The sequence below is a fragment of the Diuraphis noxia genome, unplaced genomic scaffold, assembly GCF_037042655.1.
Source record: "Diuraphis noxia isolate RWA-SAM2 unplaced genomic scaffold, SU_Dnox_SAM2 contig0001, whole genome shotgun sequence".
Classification (NCBI taxonomy): domain Eukaryota; kingdom Metazoa; phylum Arthropoda; class Insecta; order Hemiptera; family Aphididae; genus Diuraphis; species Diuraphis noxia.
Window position 1 is genome coordinate 28,432,845 of NW_028301711.1, and position 20,907 is coordinate 28,453,751.

Genomic DNA, 20,907 nt, shown 5'->3' on the forward strand with positions numbered 1-20,907 from the left:
AAAATAATATAATATAATGACCTATGATAGAGTTGTAATAGTGAACAATGTTTATTATACTATAGGAAATATTGTTTTGAAATAGTTCTTTTAGCAGCCAATATCAGCTTTATATACTATAAACTGTACTGTATGAATTCTTCAATAAAATATTATTTTTTGTTTTCAACTGTAATTTAGTAATTTTTTCAATCAATCCAAACCTTATCTAGAAATATAAAATTCATATAAAAAAAAGCAAGAAAGTGGAGTCACTCTGTTGTATAGTTAGTTAGGTTGGAAACTGTAATGACTAATGGATAGTATTGAAATTGAATTGAATGATAAAATATTATTGTATACGAAAAACGATTCTTAGCGGAGGCTTTTCGGTCTAAGATATTTTATATTATATTAATTATATTTTTATTATTTCAAAACAAAAAAAATTTAGGAACCTATAAAATAAATTCCAAATTTAAAATCAGATTCATTATGTACCTGACTCATTCAGTAATTCATAGTAGATTGTAACGAGACAGAAACCATATACCACTTCAATGTCACTATCTATTGTTTCATTACTACATCACCACAATACAGTACTAAGAAAAGACATGCACTTCGAATTCTGGTAAATAGTAGTAGGTACGGAAGACTGCGATGACCAAACGCACTACACATAATGTCAGCACACGCTGCATAGAGAGCGCGCATGGGGCATATACTTTACAATGGTGCGGCCTCCCGCTGGTTATCCTATTAATGAGAAGTTCAATATCCATACAATTAATTAAAACCAGAAATATTTATAATCAGGGTGATATCATTAGATCATAAAGAAGCATCAAAGAGTTAAAAGTTTAGTGGGAAACATAAGACCACCACAAAGATCAACCAAGTAAAAAACATGCCATGCAAAGGTTAGGGGTATAGGCATATATATACGGCCATCTCGCTTATAAAACGTATAACCTCTCTCTCTCATTAGAAACTTGTAGTTCTTGTTGTACTTGACGGTGATAAAAGACCGTATGATATTATGTTATTGTTATTTATCATAACCTATTCAAAAATTCTGCTCATGTTTTTAGTCAAAAATTTCAAAATTTATTGACAACAAATTTAAATAATTATAATAATGCAGTTTCAACTTTAGTACTCGGAAAATATTTGGATAGATTAAAAAATTTAGATCTGTTGCAATTTGGGAATTATTTTTAAGTACTGCTGGAAGCAAAAAATATCTGAGACATCGATCTCATGCAACAATTCATGTACAGCCAACTACTTTGGCACAAAGAAGACCTGGCGTTACGAGAGATAGTAAATGACTGCCTGTGGGACGTCCAAAAAATAATGATCCCCCCCAAGAAAAATAAGAAAAAATTTAGCAAAAAATGTGAAAAATAATATACCAAATTCTAAATCGCATGGGGTAAGTCATTAGGCTTATTTTTAATTATTAAAATATTATTATATATTATAAATTATTATTAAAAATTGACATAAACATTTTATTATTTATTTCATTTTTATAACTAACTGTTGTTAGCTTATCTTTAGATCAAACAGCATACAATATGTTTATTAAAATCATTGAAATAACTTAGGTACTCACACAATAGTTCAAACATGGTTCAATAAGAATCGATTTTCTCAAAAGCCAATTTTGCGTAAAAACTCCCAATTTTCCTTAGTTTTTCTCCAATTGCACCAACTAGATTCGATTCCCAACCAAAAAATACACTGAAGTCGAAATTTAAAGCATTATTTTTATAACTTATCATATACACAAACATATATAAAAAAAGTACACATAATTGTAGATTCAATACATTCATCGCTCCGCTTAGAATCTAAAATCTCATTATAAAACCAATGCATTCAACACGTCACAAAATCTTAATTATAAGTCACAATGGTTCAATTTGATTTTAAAATTAGGTTGTTTTGAAAAATCTAATGGATTTTTATACATATGTTTATATACAATTTGCATGTTTGATAAAAATCGTTTGAACACATAAAACAACTGTAAAATTAACTTGACGTACATTGAAATGAATCAATGAAAAGATTATTTTATTTGCAATGACAACATTATTTCAACTAATTAGTATAATGTCAAAGCAATAACAATCAATTACCCTAAAGTAATATATTCCTAGAATTTGACCAAATATTAAAGCACAAATGTAAATTACTATAAATAGTATAGCAAATTTAGAAGAATAAAAATACATGTAAATACCAACTCGTATCTCGATTGGCCCTACTTTAATCAAAGTATAATATTATCATAGTATGTGGTATACAAGCACCGTTTTCTAAAGACTAACCTAACCTATAATCTGGTCGCTTTTGTCTCTCGGTCCAGCAGATGTTCACCCTATCCAATTATACCATTATTTGCCACAACAATGTAATAATCCTGATAATAACGCCCAAGGTTTAGTAGAAGTGTTATAAATTATGATCCATATGAATATTGCTTAAAACATATGTCATATGACTATTTTCCCTAAAGTTTTACTCTAATTTACCATCTAAAACTAACAAATTTAATCCCTAACACTTAGCACTCTACCCACATTATTTTTCAGTACATTCAATGAGTTCTAAATAGTTTAGCGTATTTGTGGTGTATGAAGAAACAAAATTTCTATATTAGAAACGAGTTATTTATATTTACAGTTGAATGGTATTATGTATTTTAATTTTTACGAGCGACCCGGCCATTAGACCTTGAGTAATAATTGATGTATTTCAATGGCACAAAGGGATGTGGAATTACACTTCATAGTATTTTATACACGCTTGTAGTCGGTAACGTAAAAAAATAAAGTTTGTTATAAATCAAATGCGTTCAACGTTTTATGTCACTGAATAACACTTTTTTTCACACTCCTTTGGAAGTTGACACTAAAATGGTTGATTTGTATCCATATTGAACAGGTTAAAATGATTCAGAAAAAAACGAAACGTGATCACTGTTGAGGTAGACCGACAAAAAATACCATGGTTCAACTGAGCTTATAACGATATCTGATTAGTAATAAACACGAATTTCAATAAAACCTAACTACAAAATTCTAAGATGAATGTATTTGGAGATTTTTGATGCAGCCACCTATAATTTTATTTTTTATTGGAAACCACTCGATGGGTAAAAGCGGAAAACTGGACGACGTATATATAGTTTGGTTAGTCAATGACAACGGCAAGAGTACATGAATTATATGAAACATAAAATATTATATATGTATATATATGCGTGTTGACAACGGAAAATAGGATAAACAGCACGACAGACGTTGAAGCCGCCTCAAAGGATTAAAATATACGCCGATGGACCAGCGGTGGTGATAGTGGAAAACCGGAAATATAATTATATTATGTACGATTGACATTAGTAGTGACAGCAGCAAGACCAAACAATTGTTATTTAATTTGTAAAATCTAACGCACTAAGTGAAATATTTAAATACACATATGCAATTGCAATTAATGTAAGTAAAAAAAAAAAAAAAAAATGTACGTTGGATAAATATGGTAGATAGAGGACTCAATGAACGGTATCACATCCATGCAACCATGGTAGGTAGTCATACTAATATAATTTCACAATAACGCTTTTGATATTCTATCATTTTACATTGTTGGTATAAAATATAATAATTTAAAAATATAATTGTTTGTTTGCATTTTACCTCAAGCTCGTAATAATAATTAAATAAAAAAAAACTAGATTTGTTGATTTAGAAAAAAATGCAGCTGATAAATAACGCTGAAAATAACTGAATATCTACCTAAATAATAATGTTGAATTTTCTTTAAAAAAAAAAAATTAATAAATATCAGAAATTTAACAATTTACATGGTAGATTACAAGTGACAAAACAATGTACCTATACTATATGTCTATATAGTTATGATAGGGGGTCATTAGAATTACTTTCTCGTCAGCAACTCAAGTGATGCTTAGAATTTTTGTTTACTCGACAATAATAAGTATTTAGACGTACCTATCTCACAGTATGCTCCTTCAAAATTTTTATCGCGGCATTGACATTTCGGTCCATCGTCTGTAGATATGCAAATTCCACCATGTTGACAAGGGTCATGTTTTTCACATGCATCCGAATTACCTCCACTTCGGTGACGTCCATTAATTTCACCATTGATAACCTGTAACAAAATGTAACGAAATATAGTTGTTTTTGATAAAATCAGTTATATATTACCGAGTAAATTAAACTATATAATTAAATAATTATAGATTATTAAAAAAATATGTCTTATCTACCCATCCCTGTCTCTCAATTAGCTCTGTCATAATACCAAACACAAACATACATTCACATCTTAGTAAAAATTTAAAAATAAATTCATAATGTTCAACATTAAAAAAAATATGATAAAGAGATTATATTTCACATAAATTGAATTACAAATTAAATGTAGGTACTGATTAATCATTGTGCTTGAAAAATAATTTACATAGTTCTATGATTTAAATAACTAATGAAGTTTTATTACAAATGAATGCATGATGATACATTTTAGATTCTGAGCGGAGTGATGAATATATTGATTTTACCATGATGTGTGTTTTTATTTATTTATTTAAAAATTCGTTAAAACCATGAATATTTTTTTTTGTGTCTGTCATCACGTTTGGACAGTAAAAGTGATTCGATTTTTGACTTCAGTACCTCGTTCGATCAGAAAGTAAATCTAGTTGGTACATTGGGAAAATTCTTAATATTTTTACAAACTAAAAATTAAGGAAAAAACGGGACATTTTACGCACAATCAGTTTTCGACAAAATCAATTTTGGTTTTTGATGTAACTTTAAAACAAATTACCATAGATACATGACATTTTCACCGAATGTTTATATAAGTATATTCTATCCACCATGCAATTTTCAAAAATGTTCGATTTAAGTAAGTTGAACTATACATATGTATTTGCAATTTTCGATCATTATTAGTTTTATTTAAATTAATATCGATAAAAATTTATTTGTTGGGTAGAAAAGTTTGAAAATTTAATACAAGGCTCTTAACGTATTTTTACAATATCAGTTGAAAAATAAAATAAATTCATCGTCACAATATTTTTCACAAGGATTCAAAGTTTTAATTTTGACAATATACGTAAAAATCACAAAAATTCGCAAATTATTTTAAGCTAGTAATTCATAAAAAATATTCTTTGTAAATCTAAGATTTGAAAATTTAATACAAGATTGCTTACAAGTTTGTCAATCTTTATCACAAAAGAAATGTCCACCAGAAATTCAAATTAAATTTTTATGAGCATTTTAAATTTAAATTTTTACAACATTGAATTTTCTTTGGATTTCACATTTAGCGATTTTCTTATTTTGGTGTAACTCTAAAACAAACGACCACGGATACTTGAATTTTTCACCGAATGTTTATATAGGCATTTTATATATTTGATACAATTTTCAAAACATTTAGATGTATTTTGAGCTGTTTACTGGCATTTTAATTTTTCAACTTTTTTTTTTTTTTTTTTTTTTTTTTTCTATAAATATCGATTAAAATTTACTTGTTGGGTAGAAAAGCTTGAAAATGTAATACAAGGCTTCTAACACATTGTGACAATAGCAGTTGAAAAATATTAAAAATACATAGTCACAATTTTTTTTTACAAGCATTCAAATTTTAATTTTAACAACATACGTAAAAATCACGAAAATTCATAAATTATTTTAAGCTAGAAAATACATAATTTTTTTTTTAAATCTAAGATTTGAAAATTTTTAATAATTTATAATATATCCTAGACAGGTGAACCGTTTCCGCTCAGAATCTTTTATCGTATACAATGATATAATATTATTGGATTCAAATTTGTAACCTTCTGTACAGCAGAGCGACATCCACGACTTTTTATAATAATTGTTTTTACTTTACATACACTTTGTTTCACAATAATTGAAATTTATCATTAGAGTAATCACCTACTTGATAAATCCATGTTTGAAATATGCATCATCTTTAATACTTTATCAAAAATTATGTAAATAAATAATTTTTTTTAGTACCCTGGAAAATATTTTATTCAACCAGACAAAAAGTTGGATACAACCATTTTTATTATGAAACAAAATTATTCATGGTTAACAACTAATAGATGATTTATTTAGAACTCTTCTTCTATTTTAATGTAAAACTACTATATTTTTAATTTAAAAAAAAAATCTGAATAATTGTGGTTACCTTTTGTTTTTCTTGTTTTTTTTTAACACACAATTATTTGATTTTTTGTTTTGTGTTGTTATTTGCTTTTTATTAAAAGTAAGTGATTATATTAAATATTTGTTATACGCTCTGTATATACATATAAATACAATTAATTTTCTCCACTTTTTACCTTTTTTGTTTCATTGATTTTTAAGTGGATAATGTTAAATTAAGCCGGTAATTTATTACAGTCAAAATAGTATAGTTACTGTATAGTGTAAATGTATAAATAAATATCTCAACAATATTTAAAATATGTGTGTATATTTAAGAAATATTTATATGTAAAAAATTATGGCTGAATAGATATATTATAATATTGCTCCCATAACAATGATCAAAGTAATATTTCGATTAATTATTGAATACAATTTGTAGAGTTTTGAATTTTAAAAATGATAGCAGCCAGAAGATTATTATCATACATATTTAGTTTACAGTTTAATCTTGTGATTATGTAAAAAAAAATATGATAGTTATGGCAATTTATATGGCAAATTATCATAATTTAGGGCAATAGCAGTCGTATATATGAACATACTATAGTAAGATTATATAATTATACCAAATATATCTTGACGTTAAATTGTTTAGATGATTAAAAATAATTCCTGTTTCATTTAAAAATTTAGAAATTAAAATAACAACCTACACCTATAATATTTCTATATATAGATAGGTGCCATAGAAACAATTAATGATGTATATCGTTCGTCATAATATAATATAAAAGTCATACAGGTATATAATATTATATCATGCATAAGTAGTAAATATGAAAGTAAAATTTATTTTTGTTTTACTCCATTGCGCAAACTTTCAAGTTGATAATATGTTCAAAATGTTCATATTATATTATACATTTTGCTATCTTCAAAACTTAGTTCCATTTCGTTGAAAAAAAAAATCATATTATTTATTTACATAACTTACTATATAATTTTATGCTGAAACTAATTTATTTTCACCTTATAGATATATAACAAATAGCAATGTTCGGTATCTTACAATAATTGCATAACCATGAATAATAGCTATAAACTGAAAGCGATAGGCGCTGCGTTCGTATGTGACAGTTAATTCAATAATTTATATTGTAGGTAATTAATATTCTTTTTTTTATACATTTTCTACTTTTTATAGTGAATATAAATTGAATTTAATTTAATCGTTAATCATAAAATTACTATTCTATATTTTGCTAAATCAATATATTTAAATAGATTAATTAAAAAAAGAAAAGTTTCAATTGAATATTTTTATTTTTTTTTAGAGAATTTCAAGTAAAATGTTTGAATACATGTGATAAATATATGACGTGATCAAAATTAATTATTTTCATAATGTGTACCTACGCGAGTCATACATTTTAGCATAAAAATATTTATGTGTTGATAACATAATATACTATACACTAAACAGACATAATATGTAGTGGTATAATATGTTTAAAAATGATTGTGATTATATCAGGAACATAGTATCGATTAAATAAATAATAAATTGAAAACAAATATTTTTTGGATTTTCATACAACAGTAAAATATTATACGTGTAGTGGTGTATTACGTGAGTAATTAATAACAAATTGTTTATTTATTATATTATTATGTACTATACGTAATCACTAACGTGGTTGTTGTAAGTGCAGTCACGATCCTTCAATATGTTTTTTAAGCTCCAATGTAACGACAATAAATTTAAAATCGACAGACTTAACTTCCTCATAAACAACAAATATACCATTCATGATTCCAGAATATGTTAGATTAGAACAAAGGTAACTTTTTTCGTGTTAGTGTTATTTAAAATCTCTCCCTCTCTATATTTTTCTGCTTACAATGGAACTTTAATCACTGGTAAATGACAACGTATATGAACAAATATAATAAAAGCGATTAGTTTAAGAGGACGCTACATCCGCACAGTGGTAGGCGAAGGATATTTTTTGGAGCAACCGCCCCTAGTAAAATTCAGTATTAGGTCACCCAGTGGTAATATTTATTAGATATGAACACTAAAAACAGTAAGAACACCATGAACAAAATATATACATAATTATGAATTAGGTACTTAGTATCTTAACACGTTGATGGAAACGCCATTCTATAACATTATATGTGGTTTGGTCAAGTGCAATTTATTAAGGCACGTAATATAGGCATTATCATTCAAATGGATATTGAAAGTCATTAAAATTCCTAAGACTGCTACCTACCTAAAGTCCTAAAATATAAGTTTATTTAAGTATGATGGTAAATAATATTATAATTTACCCATATTGATACGGTGTGGTAAGTTTAATTACCAACCGTTCCTTATGGAAATAAATATAACTTGGTTTTGGGATTTAAGGGCTGGTCTTTTATTTATACAAGTAATATATTATTTAATATTTGTACAATATATGGGAGGAGTGAGATTCACGGATGCGTCAGCCAGGTTTACACACAAACGGACTGACGCGGTGAGAGCTCGTGTTCGACCGACGATATTATCGTTCGGTCCTATCACATATAATGGGTGCGAGATAATAATATACAGCAGCGGTTCCCAACCTTTTTAGTTTCACGGACCACTAATTTTGTAAAAAAATATTTGAGGCCCACCCATAGCATACCTATATACGTTTTCATAAAACTATAATATATATTATATACATGTATATATAGTTATAAGGAATAAAAAAATTAAGAAAATTAAAAAAAAAATTTTATTAGAAAAAAACTTAATTATATATATATATATATATATATAATTTATATATTATACCTATGGCTCGCGACCCAGTGCCATGCTGATTGGGGCCCACAAGTGGTCCGCGGCCCAAGGGTTGGGAACATACCTGGCTGATATACAGAATTACAAGATTGGAAGGAGTCCTCCACCAGTAGCGCGTAACTTGTACAAGCGACTATTACTTGACGGAAAGGAGCTCGAGTCGACGGTACTTTAGCAAGTGGTCGGTGAGGGAGAGAGCGGGGTTGATGACAGCAATCGTGTATAATGTGTTGTATGACGTTCGGTCCGGCGGTTTCAATCGTCGTCCTGGTTGCTCGACGTCGTTGAATTTGTTGTTGCCGGTTCGATGGTCTTCGTTTCCCGACTATTATTGGTCGGCTGATTCTGGTCACGCTGCGTTCGCTTCGCCTCGACGCTGGTCTGCTTGGCGATCTGAACTTGAGCTGTAGAGTCGGTGTAGGTTGTTCTTCTGGTCTCCGGTCGTCTGTGTTGTAAGTTCTTGATGATTTATTGACAATTAGAGATGAAATTGAAGAGTGTAGAGTTTCTAAAATCTACTGGTATATATACCCATTTGGATCGTTAAAGTTGTAGCTGATTGTAGGTTGTTGGTATGACGAGTCATCATCGTATCGTTGCCTGATGGCTGTCACTAGCTCAATGCGGTTTTTCCTCGTCATACCGTTGAAACTTTACTATGTAAAACCTGCCGTTTGGAACTGCGTTTAATTTGAGTTGAATGTGGTTTTTAGTTGTTAGTGGTCCTGAAAAGGACCGTTTTATGTCGTACTCCGTTACAATATGACATTCGTAATATTACACTGCAGCATAATATTTTACAATTCTTGCTTATAACTTTTATTTATAATTGTTTTATAATAATAAATTAAAATTTACTTTTTTGAGCAGAAGAGTGTAGTAAAATTAAGGAGGGGAGAGGGGGTATTATAATCTGTGGGACGTGGGTTGGTACCAAAAAAATGTATTTGCCCCTACATGAAAATCTTGTCGCCACGCCACTGCATCCGTATGTGTTGTCTTCGTCTTACAAATGTATAACTTAGCCAATTTTACGCTCAGCAGATCACATTTAGCTCCGTAGCTTAAAATTTAGAGTAAATTGACCTACAAAAATTAAAGGTAACATTATTATCTAGGTCTTCTCATAGGATTTTTATTTTAATTTTATTTTAAAGCGAGTTTTAAGCTATACAAACAATTTACAATTTTATGATGCTATAATGACTCACTTTAAAATTAAAATTAAACGAAAAGCCTACGAGAAGACCTATAGATAATAATGTTACCTTTAATTTTTATAAGAGGTCAATTCACTCTGAGTTTTAAACTAATGGAACTAAATGTGATCTGCTTAACGTAAAATGTGTTATGTTACGCACTTATAAGACGAAGACAACACATGGGGGTGTATCGTCCTCTTGATATTATAACTATTATAACTGAAACAAGATAACCGCCAAAAAAATATTGTTTTCTGATCAGAAAATATTCAAGTTTATTTGTAGGCAACCATAATAGGTTCCACGTAATTTGGTCGCAGTAAGTTGGGCGTGGTAAATTGGTTTCACGTAATTTTGGCGCGGAGAATTGGTCGCGGTGTAATATTGTCACGCGTCATATAGTCGTTTTATACTAGATCGCATCAATTTAAAGATATCTTATCTAATTATGATCGTTTTAAATTATTGTCGTCCATATTACGATACCTATCTAAATTATAGGTAACATTATAAGTATATGGCTCGTGATTAGATGATTTGTAAATAAAATCCTATAATGTGTTATGTTCACATAGCTGTTAATTTCCAGTTGTAATTGTAATTTAGAACTTTACTTATATACATTTTTTGTTTAAATTATTTCTAACAATTGATGGTAAAAATGTAAAACTATTTTGACTTATTTAACTAATTACTAATTTCCTTTAAATTATATTTTATACTTACCAATAAGTTATGCGTATTTTATTTAAACTAGGTATTTATTGATTATTATATTAAATTGTACATGTATCACTCGCCGAAATGACGCGCGACGAGATTACACCGGCGCACAATTTACCGCACCCAAATTACCACGAGCAATTTACCACGATGTATTTACGTGACACCACCATAATATATAACGGTAATTGATGAATTTTATCTTCAGTGATTTAACTCTGTTAAAACTTTATTTTACTTTATTAACCTTATATTTTGTTTTTAACTTTATTGGGTTGTATTGATTGCTGCTTGGTACAATACAATAATTATAATACAGTTAGTGAAATTTATTGTTTTATAAATTCCGAAAATGCTTTGGTCAGTACTATAAATTTTTGAGTAATTATTAAACGTGAGTTTAAGTAGCGTTAAAACATATCAAATAATGTGACTTTTTGATCATAACTTAACATAGTTTTTGTATTTTAAAAATCACCTCAAACCCAGATTCCAGTATAATTCTGAATTAGTTAATGGACTCGCGTATAGATTAATAAATAGCTATTGGTCATTCGTCGAATAACCATTTACAAAAACCAATTCGATTTCATTTAATAATCATTCATATTATAACTTTATAGCTAAATAAAGAAATTTTATATTTGCTTAAATGATAGAATAATTTTAATAGGTAATATCACTAAAAAATTAATATAAACATTATTACGTAGTACTGTTTAATATGTCCATTGTTTACGCATAATTTTTTCGTTATAAATGACATTAAGTAAACTTTCGATACGCGCTAACCATTAAATATTACCTTTAAAATGCGAGCTGATCGAAATAATTGTTTTTAATAATTTTGGTTAATGAGTAGTTGTTGTTAGAGGAAGATTAAAATATAATAGAATCTTATAAAAATCAATGGTACTTTTCAGTTGTTCTATACAATATAATATAGTGCGTAGTGTTTCATGCTTAGTTTAATGCAACCATTTGTATTGGCGATAATATATTTTTTGAATTACACATTGTAAAATGTACGTGAATGTAAGTACGTAATATTATACCCAACATTTTTTAATATAAATAGTAGTTGTACACATAACCTTACATGCTGATAATTAATATTTTATTTTTTAATAGTAGGACTGAAATATATTTTTCTATTGTATCTGTTCAGTAGGTATAGTTTTATTACCTACATTAATTGTGAGAATGTCGTGTGCAAGAAAGTTATTAAAATACTATGTATAAATATAAATATACTGTATTATAGAAAACACCTCATTTAGGGATAATGATATGTAACAGTTTCAAATATTTGAATTATTGAATAATAAAAGTACTGATACGTGTACATAAAACATAGGTACCTACACCTATGCATTTAGATTAATTATTTAAATTTTCTCTTTGAAAATACAGAAATGTACACAACTTTTAACTGTATTATATATTCTATTTTTTTTTCACATTGTCAGCCAAGAGTTCATTTACTGTTATGTAAATTATCATGATTTGCCTATAACTCATCATCGAATACTTTTTAAAATAGTAAAATATGAATTTAGACATAGTTTTTTTTTTTTTTTTTTTTTTTTTTTTTTTTATCCTATCGTTTCATCTACAAATCACAATCAACATATATTTCTATAGCTACACATTTTATTTCAATCAATAAATCAAACACATTTAAATATTTTTATATTTTAAAATAACAACTATTTATAATAATATAATATGCAATTCGAATTGATAATACATAAACAAAATTACATGTAATCTAAATATAGTAAATATCGATTATCCTTAACCACTTGAAACAGAAAATATATGCAATCTATTTTAAAGATAAAAAAAAAATTGAATCACCTATAAAAATTATAACATTGAGCAAAAACTACGAGGACACAATATTTAGAGTATAATATTATATGCTCATGTACGAGTTTATATAAAAGTTTGCCAAGTAATATTGTGGAGTAATGTGGAGTGTTTGTATTGAACAACAGTATTTATAAATATGATGTGTTCGAGCATTTTGTTGAACTGACAGTAATAAACTCTCTCAAAAATAATGTCTGAACAAGGATGTATTAGACGCATCTGGTAATTTTTAGGACTGAACAATCGGAATCGTAAAAAAAAATATTTTTTTGTTCTAAATGGATATAAATATCAATTGGCTAAAAAAAGGTATTACAAAAAAAACTACAATTTTAATATTGACTGTTTGTATAAATTATATATATATTTTATTTGTTTATGATGAGTTTAATTTATTTTGTATGCATAGTTATTACCAGGGTTTGAAACTGTAAACATTTTTTCCTGTTTTGGTTATCAGCATTTATTTTTTTCGATTTCAATTTCGGTTTCGGATACTATTATTGATTTTTTCCGATTTCGGTTTTCGTTTCGGATACCGGTATTATAATTTTCCGATTTCGATTTTAGTTTTGGATACTGGTATTAATTTTTACCGATTTCAGTTTCGATTTCGGATACCGGTAGGTATTGATTTTTTCCCGACTTTGGTTCGGTTTCAGATATTGGTATTGATTTTTTCCAATTCCGATTCTGGTTTTAATATCGACTTTGGTTTTAACTGGTATCAAACATAAATTTCAAACCCTAGATGGTTATTATAATTTTTTATAATGACATAAAATACTGGAGGTAGGTACCTACTCGCCAGTCGCCAAACATTGCGTGGCTTACGATTTAGAGTCTGGTTTTATTAAAAATGTATTCATTGACAAGTTCGTGATATAAAACGTAGAAATTAACTAAACCATTACTAAAAAATAAGCTATAATGAAATAATTAGGTACCTAAATACACAGTGACAGAATGACCATATATAATTACAAAAACTTAGTACCTAACTAAAATATGTCTAGTGTCTGGTTAGTAAAATTAATATTGATTATAAATAATAATACTATCAGTATCAGCTATAGCAGTATTATAAAGTAGCTACTCTTAAGTTTTAATAACAATGAATAGTAATAAGTAATAAGTAATAAGTAATAATTAGTAACAACACAAAATATTGTTTACTGAGTAGGTACTGTGTACCTAATACAATAGTATTAAGTACTATAGCGTATTTCTGCGTAGAGGTACTGTTATAGAACAGGATTAACCGAATTAATAATTATATTGTGTATGATAATAATATATACTATAGGTACGTCTAATATTTTGTATACCTTGTGATATTACCTATTCAAACATACGGGTGCCCGCAGACGAAGACTACTGCAGTAGGGGCCGGACACTTTTCGGCCATTCTGAAATGACCGTTTTCGGCAGGTTAGGTTACACTATTTTGGTCACCAATAAAATATTCTTTTTACGTTTTATTTTCGTTAAATTACCAACACACTACTTTTTTTAATATACTGTATAAAATAATAATATATATTAATTATATATACACAAAGATCCAATTATTTTGCATGTTTAAGTACTTTATTGATATATACGGCAGCAGACACAATGATATATATATATATATATATATATATGTACACAGATAGAAACACACTGAAATATGATTAAACAATGATATCGACAAGAATAAGATACCTATAATACAATATAATAAAGATAAAAGTAATAATAATAATAATGACATCAAAAATTATTTTATACGAGTATGCGTCAACAATTGTCAATTATTAATTTATAATATATTAAATTAAGTTAAAAAATATACAAAATAAAAGTAATATCATGTTATTCATTTACACAACAAGTTATGTAGTTTTTTAATTTTTGTTATAATTATAAACATATACCTTATATGTATCAGTATAAGGTCCATGATTATAACACATACGTTTAATAAATTCTATTCGTGTTATTTCTCCTCTCTCATAAGATAATATTTCATTGGTGACCAAAATAGTGTGCTGGCCGAAAACGGTCATTTCAGAAAGGCCGAAAAGTGAACTGGCCGAAAAAGGAAAGATTTATTTTGCCCGAAAACGGTGCCGCCCTGCAGCAGTGCAGCTAGACCTACCTACAAAATAATATATTATTATTATTATCTTTTCTGATTTCGATTTCGGTTTCAGATATCGGTATTTAGTTTTTCCGATTTCGATTTTGGTTTCGGATACCGGTTTTGATCTTTTCCGATTTCGGTTTCAGTTAGGTTTAGTACGGTTTTAACCGGTATTCGAAACCGGTATCGAATATACGTTTCAAGCCCTGGTTATTACATGACTTTAAATCTTGTTGAAACCTTTACCTCGATGGGCTTGCGAGCTCTGTTACTCCCTCTAAAAAAATATAAAATTAAATTGAATTCTTCTTCAAACTACTATTTTGGTTTTAAACTCAAAAACGATTCAAACAGTGTAATTTATTTATTATATTAATTTATCTATAAATAATATTATTAATAATATGAATACTTCAGACGGTATTGTGGACTGTATGTTGGCGGTCTACTCAAATAATAATATACTAGATGGTTTAGGTTTTTTATGCCGAGTGACGGCCAACTATTTGTAAATAATATAAATAAAGAAATAAATATCGGGACACGGATATGCCAACCGGCTTGGACCTCTTATAATATAATAAACAATAATAAATCATATGACAAATAATAAAACAGTAAACAATAAAAACCGTAATAATGACCTATGGACGCGATGACGTTGGTATATGTTGGTTAACAGTGAAGATGTTCCTTAATGACGGTGACAAAACAAACTAAATAAGTGCAGATAATCGCACGTGTAGTATTTAGTAGGTAGAAAAAACACGCGCAGTAAGACGGTTCGCCGTAAACGTAGGCACATCGGTATCGGGCGTCAACTAAACGACCAGTCCACTGTATGGCTTGTGTACGGTTATAATCACTTGCTATCACACCGATTACGTAAACGCCCGAACAACGAGCGTCGGTTATTATTTTTACAATGTTGAGTACTTAATGGAAATCACTCCAACACCACAAAACGTATTTTTTCACCAGTCTCCTGTTATTTGACAGGTTTCTAATTTCGTCACCTTGACGATATCTTTAGTCAGTAGTCCTTTATACAAATAGCATTATGACATTTTCTTTTGGTCTACCACCAAATGTTATCTTATGTCATCCAATTAGCACCTTCTTCTCTCCATAATAGATAGATCTACGTCACGTCAAATCCACCCAGGCGTCAGCTGGTCCTAAGCAGGAGCGTTAGATATAAAACCAAATTTTTAATAAACGAAAAAAAAGTAATTCACATATTTCACTGCAGGCGTGTTCTGGCTCTGCGTCGTCGCTTTACCCTGCGTCAATAACCCTCTTTATTGTCTCCGTTCCCTGCACATCTATCGCTCTTTACTTTAATACTTTGATATTTTTATCACCCAAATCTATCCTTTCTATTCTTTCTTCTACCCCCAACACGTTCATCACACCTCGTTCAACCCTCTTTATCCTTATTATCGTCATCGTCGTAACATTATACCGATGACGTCATCGTATTACTACTACTTTTTTTTTTCTTATCTTATCGCCGGACTCGGGGGAGGACTGCTTTTGCTCTGTTTTCCCACTGAGCCGCCATACTTTATTTATATAACCTAGCTTTATACATTTTTACCTTATACTAAACATTCAGCAATCGACATGTATATAATAGATAATCAAAATCAAAATATCAGTAACATCGCCACAGATCTTAATTTTAACGATATTACACGTCTGTGCGTTGAACCTGGAACTATTTTTCACCTGTAATTTGACATCTGTTTCTCAAGCCAACGTGTCACCCACCACCTTAGACTTTTCATTCTATCTCCTCAGCCATTCCTCTTTTTCTTTGATACTCAGGATAAGAGTAACGTACCTTTTCACCGTTTTCCAGTTTCTCTTGCTGTGTAGTATTATTGAAATTATTGTTTCTGGTGAAACAATTTGATCAACCACGGCTTCCAGATTTGCTAGCTTCCTTGCCCGCCGACCACATTTAAAGAACGTGTGTTCCACATCGTCAATATTATCTCCACAGGATAAGCAAAATGGAAATTCTGCACGTTCAAAGCTATGTAGTTTGGCCTGGAAGCAGCCACGGCTCATCAACATCTGTCAGGTGTTTGCTTGTCACACCATGTGCTCGACTTGCTCGATCATGAATTCTAGGTATGAGCCACTTTGTCCACGCACCTTTATCTTTTTCATCATCCCATTTCTGTTGCCAACAACTCCAGATATTTTCATTAACCATATGCCTTGCGTCCTCGATCCCGTATTTTTGCATTCGTCTTAGCTAATAATGAGCTGCTCATTCCGTCTTCTCGCCATAAGATGTACCGGAACGATGTTGGCCACAACCAATATTGCCACCATGGATACCGTTCTATACGCAGTGATGACTCTCAAGGTTGTTATCCGCTGAGGGCCTATCAGTAACTGTTTATGATTATGAAATATTAGCGATGAGCTCCACACGAGTACCGCATACAATAGTTGACTATGAATCACTGATGCGAGTAGCTTTCTTTTTATTGTCCTCAGGTCTTTAACATTTTGAGCGCGCATCGACTTACGATATGTCTCCTGGCTTAATGATCACAGCGGGGGCTCTTTTTGAATTTTTTTTCGGTACTTTAGTCCAAGGTTCTTCATCCAAAGTAGCTGCCTCGCTTACTACTATTACTACTACTACTACTACTACTACTACCACTGAGTCAACCTTACAGATCAGCATTAAATTATATGATATAGTTATATTATAGTATAGTTATAGACTGCACGCGTCAATATTGAGCTGTGGATGTGGTGGCCGTGACTGAAAACTACATTGAGTTGGTGTTAAAAATGAACGCACAGAGGGGTGTGATATTGTGGTGTGGTGCATTCGGTTGAGGGGAGGGGGTATATGGTCTCGGTCGGCCGGCGGCAACTCCCCCGGTTCATTCGATGGCCGATCGCCCAAACTGCATATCCCATGTGTCAACACCGCCACAGCCACCAACAGTCCACGAACGTTGCACCGACCGTATATATCAAACACGTGCACACTCGTGTGACTTCTTATCCTTATTTTTGTCCTCCATTTCCGCTTGTCTCCATATGACTGGAAACAGAAAACTTGGCGGCAGTATGACAATAAAATAACACAGCAGCAGTTGCCAGTTGTGAACGCCGTTCGATGGATAATTATTACTATTGACGGCACATCATCCGATTATATCAAAGGTCTCCGCATATTAAATCACATCGCGTCAGTTATATAATTTATTGTTACTCAACAGTATCATATTTATTAATATTAATATTATTTTTAACTAGCGGTGATCTGCCCAACAACACGCGGATTGCAAGTCGTGAAAAAAAAATACTATACCAGTAGTTATGGATCTAACTATAATATAATATTATATATTCGTCGTATATCCACCACACCATAGTTCATATTTCACTTCGTTTTATACATATACTTAAAGTATGGTTGTTTGATGAGTATGTGTAACGCTTTACTGCATACGCTCATGAAAATATGTAAAATTCATAATATTACTATGACGTGTCAAGTCATATTTTGTATCGTGATATAAATTGAATCACTCATATATGATCAAATAACACCATACATTAAGTTCTGCTTCATCTTCTTCACATACGATACCAAGCTAACTGCTATGTTTAAAATATTTAATTTTTTTTTATTTCTCTAATTACATTATAGTAACAGTTATACCTACTTATATCTACTGCAGTATAGTAAATAATATTAAGTTAGGTTATAGTTAAGTTAAGTTAAGTCACTTAGTTATTGGAGTTACATAAAATACAGTAATGTAATCTTATTTAAATTTAAATTCCAATTGATGATATGAAACTCATCATAAGGTGTGATGATACATTTTTATTCATACAATTTAATACCATCCCAGCCTCAAACGGTGTTCTCAAAAATAATAAAAACAACTAATAAAAAATTAGATTTAAATACCTAGCATATCGGATAATAATTTTTTAGTATTCACTCGGAAAATCCGAAAAAATAACTAATGAAATCTAAAAAAGCTGTATGCTACAACTATTTTACTTCATTCGATTCTTTTGTTATACCTACTTTTGTTTATGAGTATTAAGTTAGCAGAAGTTTTAATTAATAAGCTACGAAATTGGAAATAAGATATACTACATTCCAGGAGTATTTAAGATTTTTATAAAATAGATTTTTTTGTTTAGATATTAAGAGAAAAAAGTTTTTTTGAAAAAAAAAATACTACACCTAGTTTAATTAATTGTTCTTTCTTGTATCATTATTTATTTATTTATCGATATAAATTACTGTAATTTCTTGTTAATATTGTAATTAATTTACGCTTAGCTGCAATTATAAATATTATATTATCTATAAGTTTGATGACCAGGTATGCCAGTAACACTTTATAATAAATAAATAAAAAAAATAAAAAAAGAGAGAAAACAATTAAATTAATGATTATTTAAATACACAACATAGATTAAGATAAAGTAGGTCAAGAAGTTTACAAATTTATAAAATTCTGTAAATATATGAAATAGAGGTTAGGTTATATTTGTAATATTATATTATATTTAGGCTATATCTCATAATATTTTTTTGAATACAGTGTAACTTTAAGTTTTTATCAATAACTATTGATAATATAATATGTGCTTATTCATTTATAGTGTTATTATGATATTATGACTCATGTAAAACCATTATTTCTTAGAAGTAAAATAAAAGTAAGAACCATTAAAAAAAAAAAATGTGCATTGGAAAACATTGCAGAACCATTAGTATTAACTTCTAAGAAAATTTAAAAAAAAAAATTAATTTGATTGCATAACTGTATTTAAAATATTGTTAGTTATATTAAACACATCAAAAAATGATTGATAAAATAATAAAATCCAAATTTCGAGAGTTATCAAATATAAGTCAAAGGGAAACACTGAATAGTCATTTTTTTTCATAAAATATCACATATAACACATTCAAGGCAAGTTTTAATGAAATAAAAAATACTTCTTACTATTTGATCACATTATATATTATATATTGCTTATGTAATTATTTTATAACTTATAGAATTAAAAGTAGTAAAGAAAACAGTAAAGATTAAATTGTTCTGTATTAGTAATTTAGTATTTATTTTGTAAAATGATCCGTTTTAATTATGTAAATAATTAATAACTACATAATATAATACTTATTTTTATAATATATAAAACAATTTTAATATTAAACATGGACACACGGTATATTATATGAAATGCAATTTTTTTCAAAGGTTTTACAAACAGTAGTAAGCTGGTTTTAGATTAATAGTAATTTAATTTAAAAATTATATTTTTTGGAACTATGAAGTTGGAATAGGTACATTATTTTGGGCTAATTAAAACAGTTTGAATTCATATCAAGCAAATAGTTCAAGGAAGTTTTAAATAACAAAAAATATAATTTATAATAATTGAATGTATTTTGTGATAGTGAGTATTTTATTTAAAATAAGTTTTATGGTAATCGAAAAAAATATTCATTTATTTTGCTCATAAACTAAAACATGTGAAAACTTTATTTATTTAAATCATTACACCAGATTTATATTAAAATAAAATTGACTGTTAATAGTGCTTTTTATTTTATATTATAATATTATTTTTTGTAAGATTTTAACGAACTGAAACAAATAATTTACGAATTACTATAAAAAATAAATTTATTCAAACCGTGTATTATTTCTTAAAATAATTTAAAAATCTTATTGTCAAATTTAATTTAACTAAAGAAACATGTCATAAAATTAAGTTTTCTAATTTATATTCAAAAAAGTCAATAAGTTAAATATATGGCATGTATATGGTATAATGCTACAGAACATTATATATTATATTTAAGTAAAATAATATAATAATATTCAGTAGAAATTATACTCTGTGGGCATTATATTATTA

General features: G+C 28.7%; 1 protein-coding gene across 1 annotated transcript in view; it reads right to left on the reverse strand.

The window, feature by feature from the left end:
* The window catches only part of Nrx-1 (Neurexin 1), a 265,980-nt gene that overhangs the window by 88,382 nt on the left and 156,691 nt on the right, over positions 1 to 20,907 (reverse strand). The window contains exon 4 of the mRNA XM_089219748.1: positions 4,008 to 4,170. Within this exon, the coding sequence (XP_089075874.1) occupies positions 4,008 to 4,170 (163 nt within the window). The remainder of the gene's footprint in view (positions 1 to 4,007; positions 4,171 to 20,907) is intronic.